The 18,432-nt window shown below is 35.8% G+C and overlaps 1 protein-coding gene across 4 annotated transcripts in view; it reads right to left on the bottom strand.

Annotated features, from left to right (window-relative positions):
- Window positions 1-18,432, bottom strand: part of LOC122026197 (ADP-ribosylation factor GTPase-activating protein AGD2-like) — a 75,706-nt gene that overhangs the window by 40,195 nt on the left and 17,079 nt on the right. For 2 of the 4 annotated variants that reach the window (XM_042584849.1, XM_042584860.1), the window contains exons 4-15: window positions 8,175-8,245; window positions 7,663-7,725; window positions 6,775-6,819; window positions 6,544-6,609; window positions 6,403-6,450; window positions 6,214-6,309; window positions 6,051-6,092; window positions 5,743-5,958; window positions 5,385-5,513; window positions 2,247-2,372; window positions 2,033-2,119; window positions 1,511-1,765 (exon numbers count right to left, since the gene is read on the bottom strand). In XM_042584849.1, the coding sequence (XP_042440783.1) occupies window positions 1,511-1,765; window positions 2,033-2,119; window positions 2,247-2,372; window positions 5,385-5,513; window positions 5,743-5,958; window positions 6,051-6,092; window positions 6,214-6,309; window positions 6,403-6,450; window positions 6,544-6,609; window positions 6,775-6,819; window positions 7,663-7,725; window positions 8,175-8,245 (1,244 nt within the window). Of the gene's footprint in view, window positions 1-1,510; window positions 1,766-2,032; window positions 2,120-2,246; window positions 2,373-5,384; window positions 5,514-5,742; window positions 5,959-6,050; window positions 6,093-6,213; window positions 6,310-6,402; window positions 6,451-6,543; window positions 6,610-6,774; window positions 6,820-7,662; window positions 7,726-8,174; window positions 8,246-17,704; window positions 17,944-18,432 lie in introns of those variants that run through there. The other 2 variants (XM_042584869.1, XM_042584856.1) reach the window with 2 other exon arrangements.

Genomic DNA, 18,432 nt, shown 5'->3' with positions numbered 1-18,432 from the left:
ATTCTTAAATCAACATAAATATATCCAAGATGTTATTGAATTAGCTAGTTTAAAAGATGTTACTCCTGTTGATACACCAATGGAGGTGAATGTGAAATACCGAGAAGATGAAGGCGAGCTTTTGCCTGATCCTTTTTTATATAGGCAACTTGTTGATATTCTTATCTACCTAACAATCACAAAGCCTGATATCTTATATGTTGTTCACATAGTTAGCATATTTATACAATCACCTCGACCTCTTCATCTTGCTGTAGTTTGTTGCATTATTCGATACTTAGTTGGGCCATCTACTAGTTGGTTGTTTTTTCCAATAAAATTTGCTCTTTAATTGAGTGCATATAGTGATGCAGATTAGGTTGGCTGCCCAAATGCTAAAAAGTCTATAAAAAGATGGTGCATTTTTCTTGGCGATGCCTTGATTTCTTGGAGGTGTAAGAAACAGGAATGTGTCTCTAAATCTTCCACGGAGACGGAGTATAGAACCATATATGTGGCTTGTTCTGAAATTGTGTGGTAACATGGTCTTCTTTCCGAACTTGGATTTCCTCCGCCTACTCCTACTCCTCTTCATGGTGATAATACTAGTGTTATTCAAATAACTGCAAATCCAGTATATCATGAGCACACTAAGCACATAGAAGTGGATCGTCATTACATTAGGGAGGACTTTATTCGAGGAGTGATCCTCATCTTACTACTGACCTTTAAATAGATGATGCCTTTATAAAAGCTTTGAAAAGGCAACACCACAAATTTTTCATAACAAATTTATCCCGCAAGATATCAAGATCTTCTTTCCTTATTTGGATTTTATATCCCTTGATTATCTCTCTAATTTTTGTTGTAATTAGAGAGATACTTCGTCCTATATTAGATCCTAAGATTAAGAGATATAATTGTTGTAATTATTATTATATTTTAAGATGATGATTATGCTCGTTGTGGTAGGAGATCACAAGATGCATTCAAGATTTCTGGCATACCATCAAGGAATCAACTTAGTTTGTATGCCTACAAAACGTGCAAAGCATTTATCTCCAACAGAGCATTGATGAACCACACATGCCTCCAGTACAATACATTTAGACCCATGCATGTTCTTGAACAAGGTAGTTTTTGATCCATGCATCCAATTGACGATCAATTTTCTTATGGAAAAGTTGATTTTGCTACAAAAAGAACTATGCTAGCTAATTGTAATTTGTCAACAGCAAATAGGAGACTCCATTGGCTGAGAATCATGCCATTCCAGATTTAGAGGATCAATTTACACAACCAATGCCCCTACTAATAAAAGTACATTTCCACAACCTAAATTTTATTTACAGGATTCAGAATTACCAAACCACATGCCAAATTGTAAAAGCTTTGTGTGTAAAGAATCTAGAATCACCAATGCAACTATAGATTTAGAGCTAATAAAACCCAAAACATATTGGTAGATCGAGTAAAAATAAGAACTGAGATATTCAAAATGAAGACACCTAATAAGTTCAGGGTTTAGCACCTTAGAAATGTGGACACCAAGGTTCCTGTGAACTCCAGAGCATTCTATGCAAACAAGAATTCCCAGATTTAAAGATGCCCATTGAGGCTCAGGAGCACCGCATTCAGCACAGGCATCATTCCCAGGAATATCTCTTAGGACCTTGGAAATATTACCAAATCCTTTTGTATTCATGCACTCCACTAGCCGTTTAGCATCAGCACCATTTGAACCAGCAGAATTTTGATTCTCCATATCCAAACATCCAAAAGAAAGCTACCTCATGATGACACAAGAATTTCAATAAGAAAATCAGAATAACTAACTGCAATTTGTCAGTCATTTTCTATAGGAAAAATGTAATGACCCAATTATAATATGCTAAACCATTGTGTCTGATGAATACCTCCCAGCTTGTCACTTGTGAAACTTTTGGTGAAAAACTACTTAACTATCATAAGAGGACATCCTCAATTCTAATAGAAGTGCTCTTGATCAGTTAGCACTAGAAGGAAAAAAATAAGAATACTCTTAGGAGATCACCTGTGTAGGAAAAGGAGAATTTAGAAGTGATGCAATAACTCCTGTAATCTTCTCAACCCAGTCCATTCTCTCCATCTCATTTTCAGCCTGCCTTATGGAAGAGAAAATTAAGAAATACAATAGTGCATCAAAGGAGACAATGAAACATAAACATGATACGATTTTTTTAAAAAAATGATTTTTGCATACTTTACCAAAGTGAACTTGCATATACCTGCAGTGTGAATGTCTTCATAGGTGAAATAATTCTGAAGCAAAATCTCATATTGGTCTGCTCTGCATCCATCTTAATGGTTGATGTTTGAAGATCAACATTATGAAAATTGAGATTATCATTACCCTGAAAACCCGAATGTTTGTATGAGAATCTAAAACTGCTAAAATAACTGATATTCCATGTGTGATTTCTGATGTATGAACCATTAGATAATCCATAGCAATGTTTTAATGTACAGTTAGTTGTTGTATCCGATAAGAACAGAGTCTATGTTTCAGGAAAGTTACAAATATTGGTGTGGCAACATTTCAGAAGTGGTACCAAATCAGTAGCAGGATGAGTTGCCATGCCAGATTAATAGCATGTCATCTTCATCAGATGGTGAAAATCAAAAGGTGGCAGAGAGAGTTGAGAGAGAATTTTATTTGAGTAGAACCTGAGGAATGTTAGTATCCTCATGGGAGCATCTGACACTCAAGCATGGATCTCACTTAGCCATTTTTTTATTGTTTCAGATAATACTCACAGTTCGATAGCCAGCTGTTGGCAGTGTATTGCCCAATATGGGTAGTACAAAAACATAGTAAGCTAAACATGCCCATCAGTCAATGACTACCTGAAATCCAAAGATCTGCAAGCCAACACTTGGATATACCAGTATCAGCATGTACTGCCTAGGTACAAGATCTGAGTCCATAGTCCAAGCACCATACAGAATATGCCCTGCTTTATATGAGTCTTTTAAAAATGGAAACTAAATGAGCTAGTAAAATGTTCACAGGATAATCGGATACATCATACTGGAGACTAGTGTACAAATCTCTTTTGGTTGACACACGCACCATGATTTTGCACACTCATTAGATCAGACAACTGTATCTTGTCACAATTATATTCATCTTATGTTTTAGTATATTTTATTCAAGTACAAGTCTATATTGAGAAATCTTGTAGTATTCAAGTTGAGCTAAAGGGGTGGTCAGTGCATTGAGTGATCATTTATTGGGTATTGCATTTATGTTACAGGAACATTGATGCCAACGAGGTATATATTACACTCAAACCCAAATGGAACCACACTTAAACAAGAGACCGCTATTCAGTCAACTAAATGGTTGTTGATTCAATTCAAGCCAGTTCGAGTCAATTCCATAATTTGAAATGGTTTCATATTCAATTGAGCGCCCACCAATTCCATGAGTTAGGACCCACCCTTAGGGCCCCTACAAAAATTTAAGGAATGTATGACCCACTTGGAGCTTTCAACTATCGAATATCTTCTCAGCCTTGACCTAGTTTATATATCACTCAATCATCAAACATTGAACCCCAATTCAAACTTAATCAACCTTGATTGGTAGTCGACTACACCAACACAAAGTTCCTCATTTCCATTCACTCCAGTCATAGTTGCAATATCTCCAACTTCCTCATGATATCCTCATAGCATTTCCTGCACTACTCGTCTTTATCTATTGCTCATTTTGCCTTTCTTCAGACATTTTCCAGTCATCTTGGATTCATTCATCACTTCAGTTATCAACACCCTCCACTACTCATCCCTTATGTGATATCTGTTGACCACAGATCTCTGTTGAAGGCAATGAGCAGGAGCAGTGTTTGGGTTAATCTTGCACAAGTGTTCACCTCACCAAGTGGCCTTCGGCGTTACAATTAAAGCCTATGAGCTAGATGAGCCAGAACATTCAAATTTCTATTCTATTGCCTCAAATTTATCAAGATTTCCTAGATTTCTGCATCAATTATGATTTTTCGATCAATTGGGGTCATGATACTACTAGGTGTCACTCATGATCTATTCATAATTAATGATTAATTATGAATAGTCAACATAACCGAGAACCTATTGGATCACACGCACTATGAGTATGTCTTAAAAACCTAAAAACAAGTTAGAGCATAAGATTCTCAAAGAGAGAGACGTTAAGTCTAGTTAGACAGGCAAAGGGCAAATATGGAAAGTATTTGGCGGATCGGAAACGCTCTTGGCCACACCTCTTGTAGATGAGTTGGGCCTACTCATGCGACATGCATTTAGGTTTTGTTCATGCCTCTTGTTTTCAAGTTTGAGCTTAAACATATGGTATGGGTTTGAGCTTCTTCCTCAAGCCCTAATAAAGAGATATTAAAGACCTCTGTATAAAATAGAACAAGAGAATTTTTCTTTTTCTCTTTGTGTGTTCACCGCCCAACCTTTGTTGGTTAGCTTCACCTTGTGTCGCCGCCCAAATTGTTGGTCGGCCTCCTCTTGTGTCGTCGGTCTTCCCCTTGTGTCGTCAACCTTCCCCTTGTGTCATCGGCTCTCTCTTGGTGCCACCGGCTCTCTTTCTCTCTGATTGTGCCGTCTCTTTTACTTGGCTAGTACCAAGCGGAGACGCAACTTGTGGCTTGCGAAGTCGTTTTGAAGATATCTCGGCGTGGATACTAATAAAGACAACTCTTGTGAGGTTTGCTAGGTGATTTCTTTTTTTCTAACATTGTCGGAAAGGTATAACTTCTAAACAACCTTTTTTTATCTACATTTATATCTTGCACATGTATGATCTTGTTTATTTAGGATATGCAACAATGTTTAAGTAAATCGTTTCGCTTCTCCTGCATGTTTTATTGAAAACATACATTTGGTATCCTGAAATTTCCAATAGGTTTTCCATATGTGATGTGCTAAGAAAAATTTGAATCATTAATTTCATTGTTAGTAACATTGGCTCAGGTAATTCTAGGCAATTGTCAAAAGGGAGATGTGCAAACCATTAAACAAAGCTGGCTTGGTCAGAACTATTTGTTTGTCAGAGTAGACTTGCCACATTCTATGGAAACAAATTGCTTTTGGACTCGGCAAATAACAAAAGACTAATATGTTGTAGATTAAGTCTACCCCCGAAAGAATTGGTAAAATCAGTTAATCACAGCTTATGGTCATAAACACTGCAAGTAACCTTAAAATACTACTCATCTGAGTGAAAAATAATCACTGTTAAGGACATCGGAAAGAAAATGAATTGTACTTGAAGCAAATTGCAAAGAAAAACAGTGCAATTTTAGTAACCAGTTAGAGCGTCTAACTTTCATAGGTTTAAGACAGAATGCAAGGATAGAATAGATTTTCCATACTTGTTTGCTCCATTTATTTCCATAGTAGTACAAAATACCACGACTATTAAGTACAAAAAATCTTTGCTTCCATTCTCCTCTTGAACCTAAAGATCTCTTAAGAAGATAACCTTGCTTAATTATCTGTACCTGAAAGAAGTAGAAAGGTAACACTAAGTGAATCTGTTAAGAGTCCTTGGGTTCTACTCCTGACATGGAAGACACAAAATGGTCCTTCAAAGAGATAATTTCCTAAAATATATACACATTTCTACATGAAAAAAAATTAAATACGAAAGCAAATCTCAGCCTTCCTTCCCCCCCTCCCGGGAAGCCCAAGAACCATAGCAACTAACAAATTCAATTATATATTTAATACCTCTTCATTCACAGTAGAATTAATCAGGGCTTCTATGTTTTTGTATGATTTAACACCAACTACATGAATGCCATCACCACTAGTTGTAGCCACCACATTGCTGGAGGATCTTAGATTTGCAAGCTCATTTTGAGTTCTAAATTCCTGGATTCTCTTTTCAAGTTTTTCATTCTCAGCATTAATCATTTCCTTTGTCTGTTGAGTGTACGTCAAAATCTGCCAACTCAAACAAAAAACCAAGTTGCAAAGCATGATCCAAGCAACTCATGAAATAAGCATAAACAAAAAAAAACAAAAAAAAAAACTACCTGATGAATAAATGGTTCCATATGACTCAGTAATTCATAACCCTGTAAAAGGGTAGAACCATAGACATAAACCTTACCAATTAAAGTGTCCAATGTGGGCTATATAAATAAGGTAGAACAAAAAATACAGCAAAAAGAAGGTTGAAGAGGACAGAGAATTTACCTGCTTAAAGTATCTCATATGAGCATCCATTACTGCACTTATAGATTCTAGGAATTCAAATTTTTTCTTCGCTTCAACATTAGCAAGAGCACTAACCTGAACTCCTTAAGAAGCCACATAAGGAAGTTGGCACATAAACTAATGGATTTGTGTGATTAGCAGAAAACAAAGAAATCTTAGCAGTCATACTAGATTAAAACGACATCTTTCTGAAGCTGACTTTGAGTTATGCAGATTCTGTACGATACACAAAAAAAAAAAAAAAAAAACAGCACATTAAGCTGTCATGCAGGCATATTTCAATGCACATTTTTATAAAGGAAACCTTGCCTCTTCTAGTTCAGCAATTATGTCTGCTCTTGTGCCTTTCTTTATTGACACAAACTTCTCACGTGCCTAAAGCCACAAAACAACAATATTTCAATCGTTACAGTTAAAAAAAATACTAGCTTACAATGATCAATAGTCAGAGAACAATAACTTCAGTTACTACAGTTGAACAAATTTAAAGACTAAGAATGCAAAGGATGTTAATTGTCAAAAGATACTTCAAAAATATACCTTATCATACCCTGCCATAGCTTTATTGTACTGCCAGCGACATTCCTACAATCCATGACCAGCCATCAGATCAAAAGTATAGCATTTTTTCATTTATCTTTTTCCTCTGAAATAATTATCAACCTTTGACAGTACAAATGTGCTATGTTGGTTTGACCATTTTAGAGCAACCAAACTAGCAGATTGTGTTAAAGGTATTGCTCTGCTCTAGTTTTCATATATGATGCAATTGATTTCTGTTAAAGCTAAAACCACTTATTCCAAAAGCTCGAGTTGTTAGGAAAGGACCTAATTTATATATTCATATTGTTAATAATCCGCCGACCCCACCTAGTGGGATGAAGCTTAGTTGTTGATATTGTTAATAATCCCCTTTCATGTATGGGTGACCCTCCCTCTTCATGTGTTGGTAGGGAATTTAACTTCATCAGTCCCAACCTCCCAACACATGACTTGATATGCATGAATTGACTATTTTTTTTCCTTTTTGAAACAAGCAGAATTTGAAACTCAAGCCTATCACTCTAACACCACGCTAAAAGTTAATTGAGATTCTGGACTAAGTAGTTACCCAATCAACTTTAACAATTTGTATATACACCAAAAAATATCACCACCAATCACTTTGACTATAATGTTGATAGATCCAATTTTTGTTACTACCAACTATAGGTTAATATCATACTGTGAATTCCAACATACAAAAGTTATCCAAACTATACAAATCTTCAGTCCACTATAATAATGTTTAGGGAGCCAATTTTTGTGACTATCAACTATTGATTATTAAGCTTGTAATATACCATGAATTTCAGCGACCAAATGTTATCCAAATTATGTGAAATCCTAAGTCCATTTGACCATACAACTGGATCAAAGAAATGTTACCTTAACATTTTGCAGATCCATGTCAATGAAATGACTCAGCCTATTGCTCAGCATGTGATCTACCTGCTTGACAAGAGAAGGCAACAACATCCAAGGATTCATCTATACACGGAAAAAAAAAAAAACAACCCGGTGCACGAAGCTCCCGCCATGCGGGATCCCGGAGAAGGATCCATTATATGCAGCTTTATCCTGTTTTTTGCAAGAGACTATTTCCAGGATTTGAACCCATGACCTTTTGGTCACATGGCAACAACTTTACCGTTGCACCAAGACACCTTTAAAAATGTATTTGAACTAATCAACAACACAACTAAGTCATAAATAAGTAAAAGACAAGAAGAACAAGGAGAATAATGTAAAGTTATAATTCTTATGTGGATATTATAATTCTCTTCTAGGCATAACTCCAAAAATAATAGAACACAAGATTTGAAAGCTAAGATAATCCCATCTATTATGTCAGAGGATTTATGCAGAATGAGAAAAGAAAGAAATACAAGGAATTTTACCTGAGATTGTAGAAGTTCTTTAAAACTGGCGAGTTCTTTAAATGCAGTTGTGAACTTTGACATCACAGGTCCTGGTAAAAACACATTCTAGCTTGAGGAAAAATAACATATTATTGAAATAACCTGGAGCACTACCGGGGAAAACATAATTTTGTAACATGTATATCCCTAAAAATTAGCATAACTAGGTGTCATAAAAGTTTATTTACTTTTTTTTAGCAAAATCTATTAAAAAACTTAGGACTTTTTTATTAGAAACGTCATTATTTTATTTTATAAAGAATAAGTGGTGTTATCGTTCTATAAAAAGGGGTTAGAATCTCATATATTAGATAAGTTTTATGTTAATGCAATTCTTAATCTTAAACATGCTATCAGCAGTGAAACACGATGATTCAACCTTGGTACTAGATATTCTTTCATTCACCATCAATTTCAAGTTTCGGCACCGCCCTCATGCATGGAAACATAGTGACTCAATCTTGAATTTCTTGATACTAGTTATTATTTCATTTAGCCTTATCCTAAAGATTTAGCACCACCATCATCCATGAATTTCTTCGATAGCTAGTTGGTTCCTTACATCTTTTAAGATCAACACTCTTTATTGTAATTTTCCTTTTCTCCTTATTCTTTCCTTTTTTCATTCATGTTATATATTTTTTCTTAATTTATTTTCTCTTTTTCTTCATATACTCTTAATTTTATTTTCCTTTATCCTAGTGCTTTTACTTCTCTATGTTTGTCTATATCTTTCTATTATCATCCCCTTGTCTTATTTGTCATTTATTTCTTTCTTGCCCCTCCTCATCTTGTTATACATCTTTTTGCATGTTGTAAATCTTTATCTATATCTTCTAAACAATTATCTTGTTATCTTTTGTTTCAATTGTCTCCTCATCCCTCATCCTTTTATTATTTTTATATTTGTCCTTTGCATTTTTTCTAAGGTACTTTTTTTATCATATTTATAGTTAACTTCTTTTAATTTTTCTTTTCTCTCTTTTATAATTTTGATCTCGATCTTTATTAGTCTTTATATTTTTTTTATTATTCTTTAACTCATTCTTCCTTTTTAATTTACTACTATTAGGTGTTTATGTAGTGTAAAAAAACAAAAAAAAAAAAAAAAAAAATAGGTCCACTTAAACAAACCAAGATTTATGTTATGGTTTAATATTTAATATTAAAGATAGAGGAAGAACCTCGTCGAAACGCTTAAGGTCGTCTTTCCCTACATCTCGCGGATGATCTCCCTACGTAAAACACCAAGGCAAGTTCTCTTTTTATGATTTTTGATATTTATTGCACCATATGGATCGTAGTATAATATTTTGATTTACGTCGTAAGCGTTTCTATTCTACTTTTATTGCACTACATGGATTATATTAAGCCTAGTTAATGGTTGATGAAATGGTGACTTACAAGCAAGGCTAATGTAGACATTTTAAAAGTCATATGATATATGAAATTCTCTATACTATGTTTTATGGATGGAACATTTGGTTCGTCATTATTATTTGAACAAATGTAAAAGTATCATTTCCTTTTTATATTAATTAGATGGCTGCTGATTGTATTCATCATGCAATTTATTCTTACTTTGTGCCACCATTATAAGTGACACCTTCCTGTTGGATCAAGAATTGGCACATATACTGGTTTCATAGTACTTGATACCACCCCTACAATGGTGTCATACACATGAGCCTTTATACTTCTACAAACCCATTCATGATCTTGTAGGTCGATGGTAGGGTAGCCACCATATAGCCAGCCTCAAATAATTGGGATACAGCATGTTGTGACCCTACTTTAGAGTTTTTGGTTTAACTTAAATTTCTAATTTCACAGATCATGGCCATTGCAAGCATCTCTTCTTTTTATATCTCCTTACGTCATATGTTCTTTATTTTGGTTCTCGCTGACACTTGCAAGTCCAAAATGATAAGTTTATAAGTTGTTTTTTTTATTCCCGTGAAAGGGTTTTGTTGCTATTGGTTAAATAAAATATTTTACAGAAACTTACAATGTTTAGCAAAATGATTAGCATTCAGAAAAGAGAAGATAATATGGATGAGTGAATAGATCAGCATTCCATTGCAAACATATACCATTGCCCTTTGTTGCTTCTTATACAAAAAGCATGCTTATAATGAATACCTTCTGTTTTAGCATCCATCCTAGTAATAACACATTTGGTATCTGCAATTGACTAAATTACTTTAGAGATGATAGTTCTAACTTGGGAAAAAGATGAAAATCTTCTCAGCATTTCTTTTCTTCCCATGTATACTGTCTATTTTCTTTTAGCATGCAAACAAACCATGTTATTTAGTTAGAAATAACTTTCTAGCAGGGAAAGTGAACATGTTTAGTTTAATAATGTGATGGGTAAAAGAATTTGGCTTAAAAAGGATCCGGTGAACTTTACCAACAGAGTTTGCAAATCCAAAAATAGAGGGGTTTGGGAATCCGGTTCAAGAAGGATCTAGTGAACCTTACCAACCTAATACTAGGATAAACGTTTAGCCAAACGATCAAAGATTAAGGTATAAAGAAGCTACACTTGAGGATCTAAATTCTTGTAATTTATGAATTTTATAAGTAAAAATAAAAGATAAAAGTTAAAAATTGAATGATAATTTAGGGTAATTTGGGGGTTCATGAACCTGAAGTTAGGGGTTATTCTCCGTTGATATTTAACATGATAATTTATCAAAATATTTCTCTTAAATGCTAATGGATGTTGTTTATATAAAAGTTGAAGTTGCTATGTCTTTAGACTCACTAGATCTATATGGTACATGTAATGAGGAGATGGATGAGCTTCGACAGTGCACACCCGAGGGCTTCTTTTATTAGTATGCTTTTCTACTTGCATTAGGATGTTGGGTTCTATAGTCGGAGTTAAGTTATCTGTTATGATAATCTGTTGAGTTCATTTCACTAGTTAGTTGCATTTTCTGTTCTTTCAAAGATTTTACTCATTATTATGACGTTCAAAACTCAAATTTATTTTGGTTTCAAGTTGAACCCATTTGTAATGCATTTTCATTTGGAGTTGTTTTATTTAATTGGAGTCTCTTTATGTTAGTACTGCGAGGTTCATAATGTTGGTGCAATTTCTCTGGGATCAAGCCAGTATACCAACTGATCGGCCAATTAGTTGTCAGACCACTTGTCCAGTCAGTCGGACTTGCAGCCTCCTTCGACTAGACTTAAGGGGGAGGCACGTGATCCAGTGGTAAGGTGAGGCTCATCCTAGAGGGGGTCCTTGTCACGCTAGAGGTCAAAGCCAAAGCGTTCAACGCTATGAGTGTTCGACCGAACGGCCGGCTAACCATCCCGATCGGACGAGGAGTGTCCAATGCTACCTCACTACAGCTCGGCCAGGTACCAAACTTCCGACGCTCAAAACGCTCAAGCATGGAAAAATGAGGGTCGAGCAGCCGTCCCACTAGGCCGACCAGCGGACACAACCCCGACCAAGTAGGCATGGCTCCCTCGCTCGACAAGTCAGAGCCGGGATAGCGGACCATTGGCCGAGTGGACATCCCGCTCGGCCCAACCATGATATCATCTAGACGTCCGACCGAGAAGCTCTCCCGCTCGGCCCAGTAATGTACAAAAGAAGCAACCGGCGATATCCTCCTAAGAACACGTGCCACCGACAGACGGTGTGGTTGACATCATGGTCAGACAGAAGATCGTACGGTGGAAGCTTCCCCTGTCTTGTCAGAGATATGCTCGCACTGTTACGTTATGGTATCAAAGACGTTTTTCTGACACATCTTTTCCAAGTATGCTTTGAGAAGCGTGTGCACCTCGGGAAGTGTGCACGCGCTCCCCGGGAGTCCTATATAAGGACCCTAAGGCTTCGACGGAGGTATGCGCTCGGCACTGACGCTTTTGTACTTGCAGGCTTGTCTCGTCGGAGGTCCACGCACAGTCAATAGGAGTGTCACATCCCCAACATCCGTCACCTCGACTTTCGGACAGGATCATCATACATATATCATATAGCTATAGTAGGTTTTCTTTTGAAAATACTTATTTTAATATATGTAATAAACCATCATGCATTTTTTTAATTTCTTGCAATTAAGGACAATGACATTAGTTATCAAATGGCATCCTAGGTGGATGATCACATTTTTAAATGCCTAGATAGATATGTATAATTCTTTAAATTAAGGTAAAACCAATATCTACATCTCACAAAGGCTAAAAGTTGACTTCTATGTATTTTAGTGCACATTAGATATAAGTGAGATGTTAGGAGGATGAACAAAAACTCAAAATGTTGATTTAGTGTATCTTTTGGGTTTTAGTTTCACAAGAAACACAGATTATATGTTATTCAATCATTGGAAAAGCTAGTGTACAAGATATGTGCATTAAACCCAAGGAACAGATAGAAATTGGTTTTGAAAATTATTTTAAATATATTTTGAAAAACCTTAGTGAAAGCTATCTTTTAATAGGAATCACCATTGTATAGTTAAACACGAACTAGAGAAAAACATTAAAGTTTTCAATAGTTTCAAGTTTTTGTTTCAATCTTTGAAAAAGATATGTATTTTCTTAAAAAAACTATTTTTCCATAATAATATATGACATAAATAATATCTAGGCAAAATTTCATGAGTTTTGGAAAACCGTAGAATTATTTAGGAATTTTTAAATTTCAGTCTGATTTTGAAATCAGGAAATTCAGAAACTCAATCGATCAAATAATCGATCCAACCGGGTGTGGATCGGTCAATCGATTAAAGAGGTTTTTTCGCGAACAGAAACTTGCGGAATCAATCAGCCGATCGATTGGCCCCGACTTTAATCAACAGTTGAGCAATTGAAGCAATTTTTCCACAAACAGAAGCTCACGGAATCGATTAGTTGATCGATCAACACCCTCCAATTGATTAGTTGATCAATTGAGAGGTTGTTTTTTTTAGGCTGAAATGGTTTGATTTTAGTCCATTAATCCATATTTAGTCATGTTAATCATCTCTAATCCTAAGAAATTCATTTATGAACATTTAAGGGTAAGGAAGACTATGTTGGAGTTTAGGATGAGGTTTAATTTCAAAGTTGAATTTTGAACCTCAAAATTTTAAATCCTAAAGGTTTAGGAACTTCAAGTCATTGTTTGTGCAATGACATAAGTTTAGAGCATGTTTTGAGGGAAGCTACTTCTAGATCGAGTTTAGAGCATGTTTTGAATCTTAAAACATCAAAATCCCTGCATTTGCATTTGTGCATTTGCATGCATTAGTGAAAAAAAAAAAAGAATAGAGAAAAAATATCATCATGTGAATAAGGAATAAAAAACAGTTATCGTTAGTGAAAAATAACAATTTACCCCTTTGAGATCGAGTTAGGTTACTAGGAAAATAAATGTTATGTTTTTCTTGATTCTGAGTAGTCCTTTGAGACCTTGTGTAGTTTTAAAGATATGAACCATGCATATGGCAAATAAGTGCCTAGATCTAAAAGCATAAGGAACACAGTTTTATGAAGACTTGACTAGGCTTAGGGATTGATACTTGACAAATTTATGTCACTATTGCACTAGGCACGGAGAACTATTACTTAGATCGTACTCAAACAACTTTTGTATCTTGCTCACCAATAAAATCATTTGATAGGATTAGATTGACTTGCTAGAGATTATAATGCACTATTTAATCACATGAATTTAGATGCAGTTTTTGCTTGAGGACAAGCAAAGGTTTAAGTCTAGGGGGTGTGATGTGCGTAGATTATATACACTTTTATGCATATCTTAATGCACATTTACTTGTATTTCATGAGTATAATTTATGTTTATTGTACCCTATTTTATTATAATATCGTACTTCTATTAAATTATGTTCGGAGATCTGTTCTTTGCTTGTTTTGATTGACAGGACATGATTTGGAGCGAAAACAGAGCAAAAGACGCACATCGGAGCAACTTGTGAAAATCCAGCGCAGGCCGTGTGAAACCACACGACCGTGTGGTCTTGCCCGTGCAAATCAAGCTCCGACCGTGTGAATTCACACGGTCATGCCATACTCCAAAAAAGAAGCAGCACACGGTCATGTGAATCCACACGGTCATATGGCCGGACCAGAGGAGGAGCAGCACACGGTCGTGTGAATCCACACGGTCATGCCACCTATCCAAAGACAAAGAGGTACACGGTCGTGTGAATCCATACGGCCGTGTCATCTGAGCTAAGAACTTGGTCGTGTGGTTCCACACGACCGTGCCACTGGATCAAACTATGGTCATGTGGATTCCACACGACCGTGGCATGGGTCGTGCCAAGCTCGTGCCCTACCCTATTTAAAGGGTTTTTCTATCCTTTTTGGGGAATTGGGGGGTTTGGGACTTCGTCCCTCTCCTTGAGGAAGGGTTCTCCCCATGGGGGAAACCTTAGAACTTCATTCACCTCCATCCCTTGACGATCCAATCATCTCCGGAGCAAGGAGACATCCCCATGATATTAGAAACATCGACAAACATCTCTTCTTCCCCTTCTTCTCACATCTAAGGTTAAAAGTATGCTTTACTTTATGTTTTGGGGTTGTTCTTCCTTTGCAATAAAGTAGATCTCCTTTCTAGGATTAGGGCGTATTTGTGATGTGATGGAGATGTAAAACTATGTAGATTTGTCATGTTTCTATTCAATGACTTGTTTGATACCTTGTTTATGTTTGATGAAATGTGTGTGAAGTATATATATATATATATATATATATATATATTGATATGTTAAGCGACACTTTGTGCATGACCATGAGCGAAATCCGACGTGGGCTATCTGACGCGGCCAAAACCCAATTTTTTTAATCACTCTCTCATCTGCATGCAATAACTTTTCTCTCTCATCTGCATACAACTATAAAATTTTTTAATCTCTCATCTGATTGCATGCAACAATCACTATGCTGCTAATTTTTAAAGGTGATATAGCTGCTACAACGTTATAGCAGCTACTACACAATAGCTGCTACACGTTGTAGCAGCTTCTATATAGTAGCTGCTATAACGTGTAGCAGTGTTATTGTGTAACTACTATGTTGTAGCAGCTACTGCACCATTGTAGCAGCTACTACACCGTTGTAGAAGCTTCTGCACCGTTGTAGCAGCTACTGTACCGTTGTAGCAGCTACTGCATAGTAACTGCTATAAGTTGTAGCAGCTACTGCATAGTAGCTGCTACAATGTTATATCATCACTGTTGTAGCAGCTACTGCATAGAAACTGCTACAAGTTGTAACAGCTGCTGCATAGTAGCTGCTACAACGTTGTATCATCACTACCACAATAATTTTTTGCATGTAATAATAGGAGAGAGAAGACAAAATATCATTTTAATTTAAAAAGAAAGAGAGAAAAGTTGTTGCATACAGATGAGAGAGAGATTAAAAAATTTTATAGTTGTGGCATGCAGATGAGAGAGAAAAATTGTTGCATACAGATGAGAGAGAGATTAAAAAATTTTATAGTTGTGCCATGCAGATGAGAGAGAGATTAAAAAATTTTATAGTTGTGGCATGCAGATGAGAGAGAAAAGTTGTTGCATGCAGATGAGAGAGTAAAAAAATTAGGTTTTGGCCGCGTCAGATAGCCCATGTCGGATTTCGCTCACGATCGCGCACAAAGTGTCGCTCAGCATATCAAATCTCATATATATATATATATATATATATATATATATATATATATATATATATATATACTGCATGTTTTATCGAATAGTTGTGTAGAATTGTTAATCCTGTAGGGGGATACGATAGATCGTATGACCGAGGGACGCTAGTGACAGACAGATCACGTTAACGGACATCTAGAGTATCACCTTGAAAGGAGAAGAAAATCTCCATAAGGAAGTAGGGAATTGAGCGTAATCACTATTTCTATTTCTATATAATTGTGTGTTAGTGTGTTCCTTTCCTGTGATTTATGACCGAAGGGCCCTACTGACAAGGGTAACCCGTTAACGGACTTTATAGGAATCACTTCTATTTAGTAGTATAGGACATGAAGTAGGAGATCATGCCGGCTTGTCCACTGCAGAGGAGAGGTCAGTAATGAATCTAACATCCTACAAGAGCATGAATATAAAGGATAGGAACTTAGCAATCTATGAAATCGCCTAGCATCATAAAGAAATCGAAATCCTAGAATCGCATCTCAAACCATTTCTCACATCCCTTAGCTCAACCCCTCTCAAAATCCACACTCTCTCTCTTTCTTCTTTCTCTCTCCTCTCAACCTCTTACTCTCTCTTTTCAAACCAACCTTCGTTAGTCTAAATAATTCGTCGTGCGAAGTCAACTAGTACTTAATCAAGATTCGATATCTTTTGTATTACTGACGACATAAACACTAATCCTAAAAAGTCATGGGTCTAGACAGTGTGGAAGAGCAATTACATTCTGGATGCTAGCCCGGCAACGTCTCCACAATAGAGACGGATAAGAGTATTTGGAGGATCGGTAGTGCATCTTCTACCGTCAAATGCTAGAGTTACATGAGCATCTTTTCTTTAGGTGCCCCTCTATTATGGAGTTATGGAGAAGGATTTGAGAATGGCTATACAAAAGGAGATGTCTATATACAGACGGATGATGCGAGTCTTCAGGTGATACTATCAAGGGAGTAAGGTGTTAACAAAGGTCAATCACCTAACCTTATCTTCCATGATTTACTACGTTTAGCGAGCGAGAAATAGTAGTTTCTTTGGAAGGGACAGGAGAGTATACTTTGATCTAACGTTGTGTCAGACATAAGTCCCTAGGCTGTGGGATGGCAGATGATGGTGATTGGGCTTTGCCTAATCCTGGTTGTATCCCTTTTTGGATTTAATATATTTTTATTTATCCAAAAAACACAATGTCTCAAGGAAGAAGATTTAATAGTGCACTAAAAATTTGACCTAACAACCCAAGCACCCATCCCAAACTAATATACTGCAAGTGTAAATACAAATTATCAGTAAAAGTAAATTTGATAAAAGAGGGTCACAAGATGTACATACAAAAAGACAGTGCAAATGCATATGCAGTTATACACAATATAATCACGAGTCCAGTAACATGGATATATTTATGCCCATGCAATTCTCACATCTTATGATATTCACCTAAAGAGGATGTGTCACCTATATTATTGGATCGGAAGTCAAAATTCGCGATTATGTTTCTACACCCATATACGCAGCAGAAGTTTTAAATTTATTTTATGATTTAACAATTAAATCAAAGGAGTATTCATATGGATTTTCAAAAACAAACATTAACATGATTTTTAATCTAAGTATGTAATACAATCTAACCATTCAAGTAAGATCATTAAAGCATAACAAAGATAAACTATCATTTGAATAATTCATCTAAATATCATTTTAATCATTTTATTTAGACATGCAAAACTATCTAATTTAAATATACTAGATCTTTTAGCAAAATATAAATAAAACTATTAACACATGCATCATTATACAAATGAATCAAAACATAAATGAAAACATACCTTTCAAACAACTTTTGTTTGGGGATATCTCCAACTATTTCGGGTTTAACGAAATAGCTCTTCTTTGTTTGTCTTGAACTTGTGCTTGCTCCGTCTAATCTGGTCCACGATCGGAGTCCCCTTTCCAACGCTTGATCACACTTGAGATCAAGTGTCATTTTTTCGTCGAGACAATCATAACAAACAATTGACAAAGAGATGAATTCCTCTTGATAGAAGAAATGAGAAGATCTCTATCTTCTTGAGAGGGGGCGACAACATTTTGCACTCTTGGCCTCACATCCAAGGATGGCCACATCTCTTTATATACCCCATCAACTCTCCATGGAAGATGAAGAGATGAGTGTCTCTTCATCTATCCAAGGAAGATGAAGAGAAATATGACTCTTCACCTCTCTAAGAAATATGCAAAGATTAGTGTCTCTTCATCTATCCAAGGAAGATGAATAGACATGTGTCTTTTCACCTCTCTAAGGAATATGAAGAGACATGTGTGGCTAACAAATTAAACCTAGCCATTTTTCTTTTTCCATCTTGGCTTATTGGATATTAGAACATTTCTAAAACCTAATAATGTGAGTCCATCATAATCATGATAACATTTAATCATATCAAACTTTAGTTGTCAATTCACTATTTGATCACATCAAACTTTATTCGCCAAATTCAACTATTTGAATTTAACTTTCTCAACGGGAAAATAGCGAAGACAATTCTTGTGTGACCCT

The sequence above is a fragment of the Zingiber officinale genome, chromosome 1A (genome assembly GCF_018446385.1).
Source record: "Zingiber officinale cultivar Zhangliang chromosome 1A, Zo_v1.1, whole genome shotgun sequence".
Taxonomy (NCBI): domain Eukaryota; kingdom Viridiplantae; phylum Streptophyta; class Magnoliopsida; order Zingiberales; family Zingiberaceae; genus Zingiber; species Zingiber officinale.
The sequence above is the reverse complement of the archived record's forward strand: the minus strand, read 5'-3'. Positions and strand labels throughout refer to the sequence as shown.